Source organism: Spermophilus citellus (genome assembly GCF_964194105.1).
Source record: "Spermophilus citellus genome assembly, chromosome: 8".
Lineage (NCBI taxonomy): Eukaryota > Metazoa > Chordata > Mammalia > Rodentia > Sciuridae > Spermophilus > Spermophilus citellus.
The window spans coordinates 4,799,564-4,819,395 of record NC_138189.1 but is presented as its reverse complement, the minus strand read 5'-3'; the positions used below and the strand labels follow the sequence as shown (position 1 = coordinate 4,819,395).

Sequence of the window (19,832 nt, the reverse complement as noted above, 5' to 3'; positions counted from 1 at the left end):
GAGGGGAGCAGATGGTCATGGAGAGGCTGTGAGGGCCCCCACCCTTGGGGGCCTTGGAGAGGTTCCCCACAGCTAAGAATGATCACAGGAAGGACACAGGCTGTGGCTGAGACCCCAAGATAGGCAGCCCTGGAGAGGTGGGGAGGGAAAGAGAGGCTCCACCTACCACAGAGTGGGCCACTAGGGCATGGGTTGGGGTCTGCAGAAGTCCCCAAGAATTCTTAGATAACCTGACGGAAGAAGCCCCCAAACTGGCTGGGTTGGAGTTTCCCATCCAATGTGCTAGACCCCTAGCCGAAGAAGCCCCTAAACTGGCTGGGTTGGGGTTTCCCATCCAATGCGCCAGACCCCTAGCCGGCTCCCATTAAATGTAAGAAATAAGCAAAAATCAGAGTTGTTTGTACTGGGAGGGTCAGGTGTGACTCCTCCTGGGGACAAGCTGGTTAGGGAAGCTGCAGGAAAGCAGATGTGCATCTTGACACTGCAGAGGGAGGAGAGGGGGAGCAGGGATGCAGCTCCCCAGGGCACGTGACCCTGCCTTGCACTGGTCCCCCCTTAGAGGCCCAGCCCAAGGCCTCAGCAAGACCGTGGGGTGGACCAGGTGGGGTGGGAATCGCCCAGAGTACAGCCCCGCCTCCTGTACCTCCCCCAACACCCAGCAGGTGCGCCATGGCAAAACTCATGCAGACCAGCTGGAGCCCTGTAGCCTCGGGACAGTCCCCACCTAGAACCAGAGGCCTGGATCCTGTATGTGGCTTGGCATTTCAGTCTTCATAGCCAGTCTCCTGGCTCAGACAGGGCTCCATTCCCAGCTCCACAGGCTGCCAAAAGCCAGAATGCAGCTCTGAGGGCCACGGCTTCTCTGTCCCAGGTCCTCACCGTGGCACCAGCCAACAGAGGGTGGGAGGCGGAGACCACTCTCTGTGTCCACAGTGGATCTGGGGCAGGGTTGGGCCATCCTTCTTCCTCTGGAGGAGAAAGTAACCTGGGTCAGCCACCCAGGCTGCAACTCAGCACCCCAGGGCTGTGGAGCAGGTGGAGTGCACACCTGGTGGCCAGCCACGCTGAGGATCCTTGAGTACTGTAGCTCCTGTTCCCAGGCTGGGCCTGTCCCTGGCAGGGGCCTGGGAAGGCAACAAGAAATGCTGGCTTCTGCTAGGGACTGGGGACTCCCATGCAGGGCAGTCCCCACCCCTGCCTGTGTGGGCCTCATACCCTGGTCCTGAGCTGGCTCTGGAGGCTGCAGAGAATGGGCCCTGGCCCCATGGGTGGCTGTAAAGCCTCCTTGGAACACTGCTCCCGTTGATGTGGTGGGTGCTGCACTCCTGCCAGGAGAGTCCAGGATCCCAGGGATCCTTGGGAGTCTGTCTGAGTATGGCCACAGATAGCCTCTGTGAGGTACAGCGTGGGACTGCCACCCCTGTTCCTCAGAGCCGTGAGAACGTGGCCAATGTCTGCAGCAGGGAAGTGGGGGCTGGGAGTGACCACATGGCTCAGAGTTCAAAGCCAAGTCCACTCGCCTCCTGTTGTCTGAGTGAGATAGCTGAGCAGTCACAGATACTGCCCAGCTATAAGAGGACACAAGGACCACATCCCAGCGCAGTCCTGTAGGGATGCTGGACAGACACTGTGCTGTGGGAACAGAGAGCCTGGGCACCCCTAGGACCATCTGGGGCTGCTCCGCACTCTGCCCCCAGAGTCAGTGCAGGGACCTTCCTCTGCTCGGCTGGAGCAGGGAGGGCCTCTGGTCTTCACTGGTGCTGACCCCACACTCCCATCCTGGCCTCCATTTTCAAGCCAATGTACCAGCAGTGCCTTGGCACCTGGTCACCAAGCGATGGTGAGTCACAGATGCTCTGAGGTTTGGTTTTCAACAAAGTGGGTGCTTCTCAGCTGTTCTCGGGTGCTTGCCTCCAGCCCTCGACTCTTGGATTTGATGTGAAGGGGCTGCCCCTTCCCATCTGGCTGGGTCCCCTCGGGTGCAGAGCATGGGTCCTGCCTTCTCCATCCTTGGATCTGGTCTACCAAGAACTCCAGAGCCTCTGTAGGTCCCCACTGCCAGGGGCCCTGCAGCAGCTGTAACTCCAGTCATTTCCCTTTTCTCCAAGGTTCTTCTTGCAGGAAATCTCAGGGTGGCACCTTTGGCATGGCTTCCGCGCAGCCGCACCCGGCAGCATCCCGGCCTACCCACAGAGGGGCTGTCCTCTTTCCCTTCCACACACCTCTTCAGCCACCTCACCTAAAAGCAAGTGTCCTGCTTCTGCAAGTTTGGGGAGGATCGTCACGTGATCAGGTGCGTTCCAAGGTGCCCCCTCCACCCTAGAACAACACTCAAGGCACTTCTCCAGAGCTTCCTCCAGGTCTCAACTTCTGCCAGAGGGCAGGGCCTCCCTACGTTGCCCGCCATCCTTCTTCAGGGAGACACAGCCACCTGGCCACCGGGCACCTCTCTGCTCAATTCAGGTTCCCTGGAGTGGGGTGTTCACTCTTCTCTGGGGAGAGTGAGGGAGTGGCTTGGCCTCAGACCTGGGGGCACCTGTGTCCTCAGGGTGGCTGGAGCTGCTCCACCTGCCAGCTTTTTCTTCCTCCATGCCCCTTGCAAATTAAAATCAAGAAGCAAGACAGGTCCGAGCATGGCCTGGGGTGGACATGCTGCTCTTGGTCCCCACTCCACCTGGTCCTGGGGAGAGCTGTTCTTTAGAACTTCTGCCATGCCACACCTGCAAGAGTGGGAATCCTCGGTCCCTGGGGTCCACTTCTCCATGGTGGGCGAGGCTCCAGTTCTCTCTCTCTGCCAGCTGCTACATCCAGCTGTGCACAGAGCCAGAGGGCTTTGCTGACAGGGCCAGGCTTTGGGTTCTGATCACAGGGACATTTCAAGTAGCTCCGGCAGAAAGACTCCGTGATGAACACGGCACGATTCATGGAGATTTATATACACTGGGCAGAGGGGGCATCTGGGTCCAGCTGGGCACCTTTGCCACAGCTGGGGGAGGCATACAGTGTGGGGACAGGGACTCAAGTTGGTCCCCAGACAGTGTAGTGGCTCTCCAGCCCCTCAGTTCCTGCTAATTGCACTTGGTTTCCTGGCTTCCAGGTCTCTGCCCCTCAGGCTCCTGAAGGTGCCATGATTGGGACCCAGCTGTGACTGAGTTTGACATGATCCCATTGTCCCACAGAGTCCTTTCAGCCTGGGCTAGCTGGGATGCAGCCACAGTTGAGAGGCCTCCCTTTAAAGCTGTTTTCAAACACATGTGAATTCTGTTTTCAGTCTCTGGGCTTTGAATAACTTGTTTGCTGTCGAATTTTGGTGTGAGTAGGGTTGGGGCTGCCGCAGGACTCAGCTCATTCCATAAACTCTTTTTATATCCTGTAAGATTAAAAAGAATTTGAAGTGAAACAAGAATGTAGGTTCAAATGGCTGGATGGTCCCTAACTTATCTGCCCCTACCTACCCTGTGCCATCTTGAGCTCTCCAGCAGAGCCCCAGGGGGTCTTCCCTGATGATCTAGGGACATAGCAAGCAGGATTTGAATCTCCTGTCCTCCATCCCCACCCGTGCCCCTCCTTAGTGGACGAGGTGAGCTGTCTCAACCTGAGAGCATTCCTTTATCCATTCACGTTGAATGGACAGCCAGTATGTGCTATGCTCTGTCCCTGACCCTAGGGTAGAAGGTACCAGACCTAAGCCTTGTGGGCAGCAGTCAGTATCAGGGGATGCTGCCCTGAGGATGGCAGGTAGGGCCAGCTGTCAGAGCTCAGCCCAGGTGTCCAGGCCTCTAGTGGGCACAGGGGGTACCTCTGGAGCTTGGGTCCCTCAGCCTGGGCTGAATTCAGGGCAGAACCCTAGAGTCCAGGATCCCTGGAAGACCCCAGGGCCAAAATGGAAACTCAGAACAGGAGAAAGATATGGAAGGCTCAGACGTCAAAGGAGGGACTCAGGGTGACAGGTGTCCAGTGATCAGGGCAGGACCAGCTGCGGGGGTGGCTTCTTGCTTGTGGTTCTTGAGCACAGATAGACATCCATACCAGGCAAGGGGGCAAGGGTCTTCCGGGGGGAGAAGCAGGGCTCCCTGGGCATTTGGCAGGTAGGTCACAGTCCGGCCTCTTGGGCCACTGGTTTATTAACTGCCTGCTCCTGCAGTCCCCTGACCATGCAAGCCCACTCGCTCCACACTCTACAGAAGAGCCACAGAGAGCACCGGAACCTGAGGCCAGACTGGAAAGGGCCTTGGAATAAAACAAAAACCCCTCTGTGGATGAAACTCCACTAGGGCTTTCCTAGTCCCAGCATGCCTTCCCAACCTCCCTGCCACGGCGGGACTGCAGGAACCCCAGGGTCACCAGGACTCGAAGATCCCGGGTGGGACCCATCACAAGGCCCCTTCCAGGAGCCCCCTCTCTCCAGCACTGTTCCAGCCAGAGATGGAAGGGTCCTCCTTTGTTGGAAAATCGTCATTTTTATGAGTAAAAAGGAAAGCATACCAACCCGAGTTCCTGGCTCACTGGAGTCGTCAAGGCCACAGAATGAATGCTAGTGAGAAAAACAAAAAAAGGAACAAAAACTATAACATAAGACCAAAAGAAAACGAGGAAAAGAAAAGAAAAGAAAAAAGATGTAAGATATGTGGTATGGATTTCAATGATAGCATCTTACAAGATCTATGACATCAGGTTGGGTTTAGAGACAGGAGCTGGAGACGAGCAGGTTCAGGAACGGATGTCACCTGGCACGCCCGGCTTCCAGCACGCCATGCCCAGAGGGCTACCCCTGCAAACTTCCCCAGCACTCTGCCAACCCAGGGTGCCAGGGGAGGGCTACACCCCGATCTGGGACTTTTGGGTGCTGAAACTGGGTGGACAGGACAGTGCAACCCTCTGGAGGTCATGATGGGTGACTCCCACAAGCACACCAGGCCATGTTGAGGAGGGATGAGGTATCACCGCCCCGGTCACCCAGCGCAACCTGCAGATGACCCACCATCCCTACTAGGGTTTTTTCCTTCCAAGAGATTCACTGTTTTAAAATTCTTTGTGTCTTTTGATCAGTTGATTTTAAGAAGAAAAATAAACAGCAGGAAAAACCTAGCCACACAGGAACAAAAAATCATACAGGCCATATTGAAAAAAATGTCTTCAACTCTTCATGACTTGCTTTGCTCCAATGGAATCATTAATCATTACAAGAAACCTACCTGACCATCACCAGGGGCTTTTGAAATAGTTATTTTTCCCCCTAAAAATCAAGGTGTTAGCTCCACCATGTTATTTATTGAAAAAAGTAAAAATCCAGATAAACAGCCACCAGCTTCTTTAGAATCCCTGGAGGTGAGAGCTGCAGGGGCCATCAGATCACCTAGCCTCCTTGTCCACATGGGGAAACTGAAGCCGGGACAGGAAGGGCCACCCAGGGGCTGTGGCAGAGCGTCTCTGGCCACTGACCAGGGTAGCCGGAGCTTCCCCCATCACGACAGCCAGGTGGTGGCCATGAGGAAATGCGGGTGACCTGCAGGCACCCTGGAATGCTCCTGGTCCTCGGACTGACCAGGTGTCCTTCCCTGGCTGATGCCTCCTGCTTGATACAGTCTCTGAAAGTTCCTCTGGGACTAAAGGGGACAGACCAATGCACCTGCCTTGAGGAAAGAACGGAAAGGAGCCGGGCAGGGGATGCCAGTGTCCCCCCAGTGTCCTCCCCAGGAAGAGTGCAGCCGATGACCTGTCAATCTCCAAGCAATGGGGGCTGTGTTTTAAGCCTCTTCTCTGTCCTCTATGGCTCTGTAATTATTTGACCAAAGTCCTCCAGTCCCAAGGAGATGGGCAGGCGGGTGGGAGGGTTGCTGGGGCCCCTATCTGGCTGGGCCTTGTGCTAAGAGATTTTCATCCTCTGTCTAATGTTATCTTTGCCACCATCATGGGAGACAGGGCAGCCTTCCCAGCAGCAGATGGGACTCCGGGCCGGGAGCAAAAGACACATTCCCCTCATTTCAGGGCCTATCTGGGCCAAACCAGGGCAGAACCCAGATGCAGTGGCCTACAAAGCCAGCTCACCCCAGGAAATCTCCAAGGGAATTATCCTGAGATCCTCTCAGGAGGCTGGACAGGAGTGGGCGCCTGCCATGGGGGCTCTAGGAATCTGCAATGGACGCCTTCCCAGGAGGGCTCCAGCACCAATCCCTGCCTCCCTGACGCCCCCTTGAGGACTCCACTGGCTGCGCAGCCAGCCAGGCCCTGTGCTCTAGGCAGCAGGGCTCTGACCTCAGGCGGTCCTGTCTTTCCTGCCCACAGTGCTAGGCTGGGCTGCCGCCCCCTTCTGGACATCCTGCTTCCAGTGACGCCCAGTGATGGCCCTGGTTGTTCCTGGGGGTTAATGTTCTCTCACAAGACAGGCGTAGGCCCAGAAATGCCCTTCTCCCTCTTCCTCTGTGGGCCTTCTTCCCATTGCCTTTAAGAGGGAATGGACTCCTCAGGCCTACCAGCCTTAGACTCCCCCGCCCCTGGCCAGGCAGAGGCAGGAGCCCTGCATCCTGTCCCTGCACCTCTACCACGTTAGCTATGCCACTGAGGCCTTCCTCTGCGCTCACGTGTGGCCATTCCTTTCCTCATCCCACAAGCACCAGAGGATGCCCTACTCCCTGTCTTGGATGAAGAATGAATAGAACTTGGCCCCTGTCCTCAAGTGATCCGTGGCCACCAGGTGGGTACATGGGAAGTGGCAAATGCCCCCACGAGCAGCTTTGCCTGTGTGGTCCCCCACAAGTCCCATGTGTCCACCAGGATCAATGGAGTGAGTTGGGTGCAAGTGGAGTGATCACAACATCTGGGAAGACCCCAGCTGCCCCTTTCCACCTGGAACCAAGGACCAGCTTCCCAATTCACTTCAACCTGGGTTTCCTCACCCATAAGACAGCCCTAAGTACACAGGGACCAGTGGAGCTGAGTGGGAAACACCGCTGGTCAGCAAGAGACCAGTCTCCTTCCCCCTGGAGGGAGAAACACACGCCTGACTTTTGGTCTATGGAAAGCGTTTAACATGAGTGACTCCAGGGATGATGGCCCATGTCTGTGGTGGGGACAGGACAGCCCTGTCACAGTCTAACCCGGTTTATTCCAGACAAAAGACGTTAGTTTGCTAGTGCTCCCACACGCTTCCCTGTGAGGCGGCAGAGGGATTCTGTGGATGACACCACACACTCACACACACACACACACACACACACACACACACACACACACGCTGCAGAGGTTTGGGCAGCACTTTGCCTCTTTGATAGAGGGCCCTTGAGGGAGGCACAGATTTCTCTGGAAGTGCTGCTTTGGGAGGACTGGAGAGGGGAAAGCTGGAGGCCACACCCATTCTTTGGACATTATGAAACCACAGGGAAAGCTAAAGTTTCCCAGCAGCATCTCAGGGGCGGAGTCACAGGACACATGAGCCCCGGACACCTACCTTTTCCTCCAGCTCCTTCAGGTGCCGCTTCTGAAGCTCAAGTTTGTCCTCCAAGTCCCGTATTCTCTGAAACAGAGATCAGGACGCATCATGAAAAGTAGGCTGTCCCAGTTCAAAACCTTACCCTTCAAGTCTCATGGTGGCCCGGTGTGGAGGCAGTGAAGGGTGAAATATGCAGCGGGCAGCTCCGTGACCACCCGTGCCATCTGTGACCACCCTGCTCCTCTCCAGCCAGTGCTCCCAAAGGAACACCACTGACTCCAGTCACTACAGATGGATTCCAGCTGTTGGTGGAAATAGCACCCCCAAGACAGACCTTTTAAATTTAAAAAATACAAAAGTCAAAACAGGACCAAGTCAGGCAGGGGCCTGGGGCAGGCTCATAAAGATCATGGATTGGCTGTAACTCCGAATCACAAGTCTGTCCAACATTTGTTCAGCAGGAGTCTGGGGAAGGAGAAGGGTGGAGAGGGCACCTCTGGGCACCTGCCACCCCTCAGAACCCTACTTGGCACTAGGTACCAGGTCTGCTGAGACTTTCTCACTTCAGCACTGAGTTGCAGGAAGCCCTCTGTCCCTGCAGCCCAGACAGGGGTCACTCCACTCAGTCCTGCACCTCCTGAGCCCCTGTGAGCCACCCACCCTCCCAGGTGGCTTTTCAATCACCCCTCGACCCTCAGGTCTGGCAAATACAACCTTCTCCAGTTTGTGGTATGATCAAGAGAGTTTCACCATCTCAAGTGGGCCAACCCCACCAGTGGCCCAGCTGGCTACAGCCCTTGTCAACCCTGGATGTAGACAGAGACCTCATTCACTGAGAGAGGGCTGTGAGGGGTAAGGAAGGACACTTAAGTCAACAAGACGTGGCCTCCAGAGACCCAGAGAAGCCCTCTGTGCACTTGGAGAGCCCTAGTTCCCCACCCTCGTCAGCGTCAGCAGGAGGTCTGCTGGTGCAGGTCACTGCCCCCCTCAGGGGTGCATTTGCAGTGAATCCCAGGGGATGTGAACACTGCTAGTCCAGGGACCTACTTTGAGAACCACAACTATAGGCATTCCTCTGAAACTATAGCTCAATATGTGCCAGGGAGACAAAGTCCCCACTTTGAAGAGCTTAGAGACCAGTTAGGGTTCAGCCAGCAGCAGCACATGAATACAGAGACTGTTCAGCAGATGAGCAATGACGTCACTGAGACTCAAGGAGCACTGAGGGTGGAGGTGGGGGGTGCTCTCTTACATGAGTGCCCGAAAAGGCCACACTCAGGTCACACTGGAGAGACCTGCAGGTGGGTGGAGGACGGAGCTGAGGGCTGAGACCCCAGAGGGGGCATCAAGTCTGGCAGGGCTCTGAAGGTCCACTGCCAGTGACAGGAAGCCCAGGCAGAGGGGACAGCTTGTACCAGGAGGCTGGGGTCCTAGGTGAGGGATGTGAGGAGGCCAGGAGGGATGGGATGTCCCGATGAGGTGCCCATTGAGCTGGGAGTGTCCTGGGGAGCGACAAGGCTGTAGACAGGGCAATGATGCCATTTTGATTTCAGGAAAATCGGGACAGGCAAGCAGAGCAGGCTGGCCTGAAGGAGACAAAGAACACTCTCCTGATGCAGGAGCTGGGAGGAAGACCTCGACCCCTCTGAAGATGGGACGGTCATCTGTACACTGAGGGCAATGGAGCTGCTGTGTCCATGAATCACAGCAGAGCCTGGTGCTGCGAGGTACTCCATGCGTGATTAAGAATGGCACCTCGGATTCTCCCACACAAGGTACGGTGTATGACCTCAGTCTGGTGACAACAGTCCCCTGACAAGTCTCACATAGTGTTGCAGGGTCAGAAGAGCATCTGAGAGTGAGCAGGGAGCTAAGCTCAGCCTGGCTTGGGTTCTGGGCCCCGACTTATAGGCTGAGGGACTTGAGTGAGTGCCCCAACTGCCCCAAGCCTGGGCCCCTTTTCTGTTGCGTCTGCAGTGACCCCTGACCCTAGGGTGAGATGAGGCCCATGCAAAGTGTCAGCAGCCCACGGTGTGGGGTGGGCTCCACCCACAACCTTTCATGAACCTTTGACCATGTGGCAGGCCTCCCCCAGCCCTGGGATAGGACTGCAGTGGGGCCGACTCTGTCCCCACTGAGCCCAGCACCTGGAACAGCGCTCAGCACACAGGCATTGGGAAAGTCAAAGCCAAACGGCAAGATGGCCAGCAGGGGAGCCCCAGGCGAGGTGGAGGGGCTCCAAGCGCCAGGCTAAGCGGCCCAGACTTTTGAAGGTCTTTGGGGAGGGTGGGGATGAGGGGTCCTGGTGTCGTGGAGGCCTCTAGGGCAGAGACACGGGGAGGGTGCTGCGATTGGATAATGTCCCAGCAGACTTCTCTGCAGGACAACAGGTGCTAGGAGACCCCAGAGGGGCGGGGCACAGCGAGGCCACACTGAGGCTTCACCTCTACCCCTGCTCAGGCAAAACGTGGGCAAAGCACAGTAATCCTGTTGGGGAAGGCACGTCAGCTATCGGGGGTTCCTTTCCCTTCCTCTTTCCCTTAGTTCATAGGGCTTGGAAATGCACGTGTCAGCAGGGGGCTGGGGACAGGCAGACAAGTGACCCAATTTGGACTATATTCCATGGGACAGGTGTGTAGTCCATGGCCAGATGAAATGGGCCCATCCTGTCCAGAGCAGACAGCCAGAGCCAGGGTCCATGCCTAAATGGCCAGTGTTGGCCCAGCCCCTGCTGTGGGGTGCTGGGCACCTGTGCTGTGGTACTGCCTGTGGCGTCACGTCCTGGGGAGTGGTACTGAATTGTGTGTGGCGTCTATGACGTTGTGTTTGCACCCAGCCTTGTGCCAGGCACTGGGTTGTAGCAGGGATCCATACAGATTCTGAGGGAGCTGGTGTTCTAATGGGGACACAGTGAAAAGAGCGGGCAGTGAGCAGGGACAGGAGCAAGACAAGTGCGGGCAGCTCAGGATAACAGGCAACCCCAGCGGCTATCTCAGGCCATGCTGCAAGGGGACAGGAGACCCAAGCCTCTCTGCCCCTGGCACCCATGCCCTATGCCACATCCCAGCTTCCACATGTACTTCTAAGCCACCATTTTTCGTGTCCTGGAGGAAAAACTGAAAATCACTGTATTTCAGGTCTGAAATTCTTATCTCTTTTTCCCTTCGAACAAAATAAATGGTTTTTGCAGTATTATTTTTTGAAAAGACCAGATTTTTGAAACTATCAAATCAGAGTAGAATGGACACTTGTAAGGAATGACTGATAAACCTGGGGTGGAGACAGGGGAAATGGACCTGTGCTGGCTGGGAGGGGAAGGCCACTGCTTCCCGCCGTTTCAGCCAGAGGGCCTCTGTTTTTCCATCTGTTAAGCTGGGGCGAGACCTGACTAGCCAAGGCCAACCAGGGGCTGGGCATTTCACACGGCAGCTCACACCTCTGAGTTTTATTGAAGCTTATGACAACTGTCATGTCAGGTTAGTGGTTTCTCCTAAAGCTCCTATACACACATGCAGGAGAGAGTGTGCTACTTTGAAAATTCTAGCTGTCAAAACCCACAAAGCACTCAACGGAGCACAGTAAACCTGCCCCACCTCAGGGCCTTTGGGCACGCTGCTCCCTCTGCGGGCAACAGGCCAGCTCACCCCCTCCCTGTATCTCCGCCTTTGTGGCTGTCCAGCACCCTTCATGTCTATCCATGGGCTGCTTGTTCCCCTGGCTGGAATCTCAGTGCCCTCTCCAGGAAGGCAGAGACTGTCACCCTCCATACTCACCTGCCAGAAGGGGCCCTGGCATGTGGAAGGTGCACAATACACTTCCACCAACACCTTGTGTCCCTGGTTGCCATAAGGAAAACCCCCTCTTCCCAGGAACCCTACCTGGGTGCCCAAATCCAGGGAATCCTGAAAGGGAAGTGCCCAGCACACAGGTGCACACCAAGTCTGCGCATCTTTGAGGATGGCTGGGGTTCTGTGTCCTGCTGCTGCTACACGTGGTGACACTGGAATGGTGGTGGCTGGTGAGCATCCCAGCAACACCAGTCACCTGTGTGCTGCCCTGAAGGGCCTGGCCAAGCCTCAGCACCTGCCAGGGAACAGTACACCCGGAGGCGAGCTGCTGAGAACCACTAGTGCAGCTGGGGAGCTTGGCTCAAGGACAGAGGCCTCTGCTGCCAGGATTCCCTCTTCCCTGGTGTCCAGCTTTCCGGCCTGCCCTGCAGACTTTGACTTGCCAGCCTCTACAATGGCTGGAGCCAGTTCCTTAAAATAAATCAATCCTCCATCTCTCTCTCGCTCTCGCTCTCGCTCTCTCGCCCACATGCTCTTTCTCTCGTCCTCCCTCTCCTCTCCTCTCCTCTGTGGCATCTGTCCCCATGGGTAATCTAGATCTCTCCTATTGGTAGAATCCCTGACTAGTATGTGACCTTCAGTCACATGAGAGTCCCCTTAGCCTGTTTCTCATCTAGGAAGTGGGCATTCTAGGGCCCACCCCCAGGGGCACCACAAGGTAAAGGGCCCACCAGATAGGTTCCAGGTGCCAGCGGCTGCTCTTCCTGCATTGTCACCCAGGAGCCCTGAGACCTGCCCGCTCCGTGCCAGCAGCACACTAAACCCACAGAGTGCAGCAAAACCTCAGAATATGCCGAGGTCTTCAGCTACCAGGTCCACCTCTCAAATTAGCTGTCCTCTTCTTGGTCACAAGGGAGAGGAGACACCTGCCAGGCTATGGGGGGTAGCCCTGAGCACACAAGCCTCACGCCAGGGGGACTGCTTCATGCTGGCTGTCCAGCAGCATACCTGGGATACCAGACGCCCCTGAGGGTCGGCCAGGCTAGAGTGCCGGGTATGCAGGGCGGTGGGCAGGGTGCCGCGGCCACGGCCCTACCTGCTGTGCCTGCTGCAGCAGCTCCATGCGCTCACGCAGGATCTGGCTGTCAAACTCGCGGCTCTGCCTCAGGATCTGCCGGCGCACCTTCTCCACAGCGGCCTGCAGGTCCTCACGCTGGCCAGCGCTCAGCGCCTCGCTGGCCATCCGGCCCGGCTCCTGCTGCAGGGCATTGTACAGCGTGGCCTCCAGGTCCTGGATTTTCTGCACAGCCCAAATCACAGAGGTCACTAAGGGGTGGACAGTCATGGCCAGGGGCTGCTGCTGATGAACACAGAGTGGGGGCCTCAGCAGGGAAGGGGCATGCAGGGCCCGGGGCAGCCTGGCAGTGGGTCGCCACCCAGCATGCACCACTGAATCACTCTGTCAATCAAGCTGCCCCACCTCAGTGCACTAGGGGAGAAGGGCAAGAAGAAAAAGCCAAAGAAATAACCCCTCAAGTGTGGGATTCAGAGGGGGGTTTGCTTCAGCTGGCTTTTATTTCATCTTTGGCTTCCAATTGACTCTCCTCACCTTGGGGATAACCCTCCCCTTCTAACAGGTGTCACGGGACAAGGTGTCTCCAGTGCAGGCATCTGGTTTTCAAGTGTGTTAGGAACACAGCTCTAACCCAGAGCAGACAGTGAAGATGTCCTCGTCCCCCCTCAGAAGAGCAAGGTGCCCTTTCCTAGCAAAGTGAATGGACGCCAGTGGCCAGCTGAGGGCCCTGACAAAGGCCAGGTTCTAGCCTTTAGGGGACCCTTACTCTATCAGCTCCACAGCTGGCCACCTGGAAACACAGCTGCCTTGTTAGGACATGTGGGGATGGAGAGAGAAATTCCTCCTTTGGATCTCCCTAAAGCCCCACCCCACTCCACCAAGGGACAGCTGCTTCTCTTACAAAGACACCTCAGGTGGTACAGATGCACCATCTGTCACCATGGAGACCACCACGGTAAGGTCAACCGGGGGCCCCAACAGCTTGACTACCAGCTATGGCTCTGCAAATCCCCTTCCCCAGCTGCAGCAGGCCAATTTCCTGGTGAGATCTCAGACCCTTCGGGCAGTGACTGGTTCCAGCCACAGTCCTTATCCTTGCCCTCAGAAATCAGAAGGATGAGTCCATCCAATGGCACAGCCAGAGACCCCAGTGGGCTCCACGGCGGGGAAGCTCGCCTGTGTCTGCTGGCTGAGCCCTCCCTAAGAGACCCCATGCGGCCAGCCTCCAGGAAGCAGCCCTGCTGAGTCCAGAGGCCCACCTCACTCCACCCTCACAAAGCTGAAGGCTACAGGAGCCAGGCATGCGTCTGCCACCTGCTGTCCTCGCTCCAGCCCGAATGCACAGAGCTGCCACCTCCCTGACCATTAGAGCTCATCTAGGCCACATCAGATCAGGTCCAGGCATGAGATGAAAAGCCCTTGGGGGCACCCTGCCCACTTCAGGCTTCAGGATATATTTCAGGTGTGGCTTTAATGTCTACAAGACAGCAGGATCAGCACGCAGAGAGGAGTTCTCTGCAGAACTGCACTCCAGGGTCCCAGAGCCTTCCTGCAAGGGGCACTTAGACAAAGAAGCATGGAGTCCGAGGTTCCTGAAGCATGTTTTGGGAAACATCAGTTCTGCATTCTGCAAGAAGCTCCTTGAAAATCATGTTCTGTGAACCGTGAGCTTGCAAGCTGCTTGCTTCTCCTCCTCTTGGAGTCTGGGTCCGTCCTTCTGCACATGGAGGCTGGAGAGGTCCTTTGGATTTTCCAAAGCATCTCCTGGGCAGTGTCCTCAGAGCTGTTGGAGGTGTCAGGGTGGGGCAATGCAGTAGGACAGAAATGATAGGTCCTCCCAGGGTGTTCACCAGAGGACCAAGACTGGATGGAGTCACAGAAGACCAAAGCAGTTAAAGAAAGAGGCCAAGCGGCCTGCAGCTGGGAAGGAAGGTCCCCCTTTGCTCACCGCTGTCATTCCCTCCCTTGCTGGCTCAGAAATAGGAGCTGAGAGGCTGAATCCATCCCGTCGCTGTGCAGCTCCTGCTGGGGCCTGGGAGTCCCTCCTCAGTCTCCACAGGAAGGGCCCAGGGTCACAGGGAGGTATACTGGGTTTGCTTCCAGAGTCTCCCGTCTACCTACACTAAGCCCAGGCTGCCGGAGCCATTCACGGGACCCAGGCTGGACAGTGTTTTTCGGTGTGCTGTTTGCATTCTCAGGGGCAAGCCCACTCTGTAAAATGATTTTAACTACAAGCCTTCTAAGCACAATGCAGTGCTCCCTGAAGGGAGTGGCATCAGACTGCCACTCCTCTCCACTCTGGGGACATCCTGGATGTCCTCTCATTATCCCCATCCCCACAGGAGGATTCTCTCAGTGCCAGGAGCACATGTGTGGCTTTGGCTGTGAGGACATACAAACTGGACCTTTATCACCAGGAAGCCCAGAACCAATTTTTTGACCCAAACCCAATGTCATACAGGACTTTACAACTGGCTACTTTTGTTCTGCTCTCATCTAACCTCAACTCATTGCTCTGCCCCTGCTTCCTTTGGGATATTTTATTTTTCCTATTTACAGGAAAACTTACTTTTGAATTTTAAGCATAAATAAATATTCAAGCATAAACAAACACATAAAAAAAACAGTTTCTTCTTGGGGCTGAGATTGTAGCTCAGTGGCAGAGCGCTCGCCTTGCACATGTAAAGTACTGGGTTCGATCCTCAGCACCACATAAAATAAGCAAACAAAATAAAAGATAAAGAAAGAAAGAAAGCTTAAAAATCAGTTTCTTTTTGTTCATATCAAATGATTACTAGAATTTAATAAGCTTATCTCAAGAAGCCATCAAGGTAACTGATAATTTTTGAAATTGTGATGGATTTGGAAAATCAGCCACCTGCAGGTCTTTCTAGTCACAATGTGAAGATGGTGTGACATCTCCCCTCCCCACAGCCCCAGTAAGGGCCCTAAATGAGGAAACAGCACCAACCCCCCAGGAGAAAGCAGCCTCTAATGTGGATTCCAAAAAGCCAAAGTGTCAAACCCACTTCCGGTCCTACCAGGTAAGCCTGGTCGAGGGCTTGCTTCCTGTAGTCCAGCTCCTCCTCCAGGTAGCCCTTCTGCCTGCTGAACAGGTCCTGAAAAGAGGGAGGCGCCTGTCAGGGGGAGGTCAGAGCAAGAGTCCATGACGTGCGGCTGGGTAGAGCTGTCTGCTGCCCTTTCTGGACAGCAGCGATCATGGAACTGGCTTCCCCTCTTCTTGGGCATCTAGCTATGGTGGCGGGACACCACCTCCCATCAAGTGCCCAAGCCCAGATTTCAGGAGTCTTTCCAGGCTCCTCTGGCCGTGGCCCAGCAGCCCCCCTTCCCTCCTGGGCTGCGTCCCCACCTCTTGGCGACTCTCCCTGCCACACCTTCTCCCCCACCCTCTGGGTTCCTTGACTCCCCCGGGTGTGATCTGTCCAGAATGGAGAGCTCCTGGCTGGAGGTCATCATCATTGGCAGCCATTTCATTTTATAGATGAGGAAACAGGGCCAGAGGGCCAGTGCCTTGTCCTAGTTGCCACAGTTCACTGATGGCAGGAATTGCACTCCAACTCCAGGCCTCCTGGAACCTGCCCAGGGCTCTTCCCTGCCACACGCTGCTTCCAGAGTGAGTCCAGCCACCTCCCTCCTTCACCTGCCATCTCTACTTGGATAATCAAATGGTTCTTGGAGAACTCAAGGCCCATGTCTCCGGGGAAGCCTTCTCTGACCTCCCCGGGTCAGGTAAAATCACTCCGCCATCCACCATTGCTCCTGTGAAGACCATCCTGTCCCCGCCATGTGTCAGCTACCCCAGGTACCAAGCACTGTGCAAAGCTGGCTCTGTACCTGGTGTCCCTCATCACTCAGCTCAGCCAGCTGCAGAGTGGAACCATAAGAAAAAGTCCAGGTCCCCAAGCTCTCAAGGCCAACAGATTCAAGCTGCCTGTCTCCACTGCCACTGGGCCAAGTGCCTGGTGTCAGAGCTGCCTCTAAAGCCCTCAGGCTGCACTCCTATGAGCTAGGAACCTAGGACCCTGTGGGCCTGTGAGCCCAGGATGTAGCAGAGGCACCAAAAATGTTTTAAGTGAGCAATTGTGAATGAAAGGGGAAGTGGGTGGACGATAATGACTCAGGACTGCCATAGGGCAGGGGGCACATTTGGAAATGCACGCAGGTACATGATCATGGAAACGCGCGCCAAGTCCTCCCCAAGAGCAGCTCAGCGGACCCTCCCCCAGCTGGTTGGGTCTTTTACCTTCTCCTTCTCCAGGTCCAGCATCTTCTGGGTCAGAGCTGCCTCGGTTCCCTCTATCTGCTTCAGCCACTAGAAAATAGCAGGGACAGGAGGGGCACAGCCCAATGAGAACGGGAACCCCTTGAATATCTGAGGTTTCGTGGTCTGTTTCTGCGTCATGGAAAGGTGTTTGCTTGAGGATGGATCTGGTCAGGGATACCCACACACACCAGTGTGTGTGGAAAGGACATCTGTGTACACATGGCCGGGCCCATGTGTAAGGTGGCGGTAGGTGTGCAGATGACCTGCATATGGTGTGGCAGTGTGGACTTGGCGTGGGTGGACAGGCGTGAGGAAGGCTGCAAGTGTGTACTCAGGAGATCTGCAGATGAGCAAGTGAGCTTCATGCAGCTGGTGTCACAGAAGCAGAATGTCACCTCTCCTAACCTCTCCTGACTGCCCCAAGGTAGGCAGCATTACCCTGTGTTGTAAGTCAAGCATGGAGGCTGAGTTAAGTACCTGTCCAAGGTCACACAGGTGGGGAACCAGGATTTCAAGCCTATCTGCAGAAGTCCTAGGCCGCTGCCCTCCTCCCCAGCACCAAGCACTGTGGCATGTGGGCTGGGCAGAGAGGGGGCATACACACAGCGGGTGTACAAGGGCATGAGAGTGGGTGAGTTCCAGGGTGAGCCTCTGACTTTCCTGGGAATGTGGGATGGGCACCTGAATGGCAGGTAAGGGGTGGGAGACCTCTCTAGCTTCCCTCTGGGATCTAGGCTGAGAGTGAGCTTGCAGACAGATATAGGCATGGGTATGTCTTTATGGGGAGCACACCTAGGAGGGAGAAGTCACTGACACCAGGTGATTGACTTGTGGGGAAAACTGTGGGGTGTCCCAGCCACAGAGGGGTACCTAAGGTTGGTGGCAGGCGTAAATGAGTGCCTTTGAGCCTGCGGAGGCCTGGTGACTATGCCTTTTCTGATTCTGAGGGTCCCCTTAGCTTCCTTAGGAAATTTCTCTGGCTGCACCTCCTCAGACGTCTGGCTCCTAAACTTTTGCTGTGCTGGGCGGGAGCCCTGCCCTTGGCCTTCCCCCAGCTCTGCCCTCCTCTACACTCTGCTCACTCGGAAGAGTCTCCATCCAGCTCTGATCCATGCCTGTGCCCCATGTACGGCTCCCCGCATCTTGGCTCACAGCTAGGCCTCAGCAGGTCCCTGGAGGGGAGGCCCCTGGGCACCTCTCTTCTGTGTAAGAAGACCCATCTGCTGCACTCCTCACCCAGGACCACCCACAGCTCGGCCCCCTCCTGGCGGCAGGCTCATGTCCCACCACCCTCACACACTAAGCCCTTCCTGAGCTCTGGCCAGCACTTCTCTCCAAAGCACACATAACTGTCGGAACCTCCCTGCACCTGCTCAGTGTCCTCCCAGACATCCCCTCACTCCTGACAACCCTTACAGGGCCCTGCACGGTGTGTCCCCACAAGGCTCACAGGCTCCTATCTTCACTCAAAACTCCCCTAGTCACCCCAAACTACATTTAGCTCTTGGGACAAGCCAAGGTCTTTCTCACCTCAGAGCCCTTCAGGTAGCTCCCACTGCCCGTAACACCCCCCTCTCCCAGGCCCAGCCTCAGCAGGAGGCTCTTGCCAAGCTAACATCTACCCTGCCTTCTGGCCCAGGTTGGTCTCACCCCTCCAGGAAGCCCACCCTGTTTCCTGAGTCATGAGTCTTGTGCTCTTTATTTGAGCTCACCTGGAAGATGCTGTGGTCAGCTTCCCCGCCCCCTAGGTCCCCCATCTGACTCCTGTTGCATTTCCCTGCCCAGCATAGGGCCTGGCACGCAGCAGGTGCCTAATGAACATCTACCGAATGGAGGAGGGTGTGGGCGGGCTGCACAAGGGAAGGAGATGGGACAGGCACAGTTAGGATCTCTCCTAACAATGTCAGAGCTTGTCCCCGAGCAGGCTCTGGAGCCAGCAGCCGCAGCGGGGGCCAACCAAGCAGTCCTTAAGCCCTGCCAAGAGCGGCAACTTCATGAGAATAGATATGGGCTTATTTAATATCCTAATGCAAGCAATCAGAAACAACTAGAACTAAAATGGGGAGCATTTCCTGTTTGCATCATTACCATAAGCTGCTCTCAGAGTACTCTGTAGAGCCCGCTGTCAGGTAATGGTTATTGTTAAATATAGATGTATATTAGGCGCCTATGTTGCTTATAAAGGAAAATCTTTACAGGTCCTTTTAAGTCACCGGGCCAGTACCAGGAGGGCAGAGAAAGCTGGCCTTGAATTCCTGGCCCGTGGAGATCAGGAATACACCAGAGTACCGCCAGATCTTTACTGAGCCTCGCTGACACCTCAGAGACCCTCCAGGCTCATGGCTCTGCTCAAACCCCAGCAGAGAGATCTCACAGGGGAGGGGAGGCAAACCTGCCACTTGAGTGCTGCAAGGAGCTGGGTGTCCTCTTCCAGCAGTCACAGGTCCAAAGCCAGCTCCTGGGGCTCCTCAGGTGCAAGGCCAGGACCCGTTGCAGCTGGTGGGCTGATCTCCTCCCCTCTCTCCAGAGAGGGTCCCACGACTTTGACAGATTCAGTGATTAGACAGCTGGACTGTGGCTGCAGGCCCACACATCACTCTCTAACCTTTATGTTATCAGAGGGAACATAGATTTTTCATTATTTCTATCTTTTTGAGTCCTTTGTCTACTTCTTGATCAGTTTTGAAATTGAAGGCGAAGAGGCAGACCTGGGCATGACCTACATGCCTACAAATGTCTTATGCCTGAGCCTCTCTGCAGGGCACGTGCCATGTGCCAAAGTGAGTAAGCCATGGGGCCAGGACTGGGGAGCTCACTGGCCTGCACCTTAAAGTCTGTGCCCAGTGCTGGCTGCTAGGAGTGGGGCACACACCCAGGGAGGATGCCATCCTATGCTGCTCCTGACCAGTTGAGGCTGCACTGCACTTATGTGCCTCCAAGAGAAAACTGAGTGGACTGTGGTCTGTTTGGGTCCCAGCACTGCACTGAAGAACACCTTTTTTTAAACGAGGTGTATCTGGTAGGAAGGGGCTTGCCTGGCACTTGTGACCAAGTCTTGTCTGACAGTGGTGTTGCAGAGACCCACATTCTCTATGACCTTCTCTGCAATGTCAGCTCTAGGGTGACCAATTTGTCCCTGTTTGCCCCCAGCTGTCCCTGTTTTAACACTGAAGTTCCCAGGACCAGGACGCACCTCAGTCCAAGCAAATTGGATTGCTGGTCACCCAGCTGTCCTGCTGGCCTTCTCAGGGGACC

The 19,832-nt window shown here is 55.7% G+C and overlaps 1 protein-coding gene across 1 annotated transcript in view; it reads right to left on the bottom strand.

The window, feature by feature from the left end:
* Positions 1-1,746: 1,746 nt before the first annotated feature.
* JAKMIP1 (janus kinase and microtubule interacting protein 1) overlaps positions 1,747-19,832 on the bottom strand; it is a 128,962-nt gene continuing 110,876 nt past the window's right edge. The window contains exons 16-21 of the mRNA XM_081303255.1: positions 16,557-16,625; positions 15,334-15,411; positions 12,314-12,517; positions 7,448-7,513; positions 4,490-4,534; positions 1,747-3,370 (exon numbers count right to left, since the gene is read on the bottom strand). Coding sequence (XP_081159381.1) covers positions 3,341-3,370; positions 4,490-4,534; positions 7,448-7,513; positions 12,314-12,517; positions 15,334-15,411; positions 16,557-16,625 — 492 coding nt within the window. The 3' untranslated portion in view covers positions 1,747-3,340. The remainder of the gene's footprint in view (positions 3,371-4,489; positions 4,535-7,447; positions 7,514-12,313; positions 12,518-15,333; positions 15,412-16,556; positions 16,626-19,832) is intronic.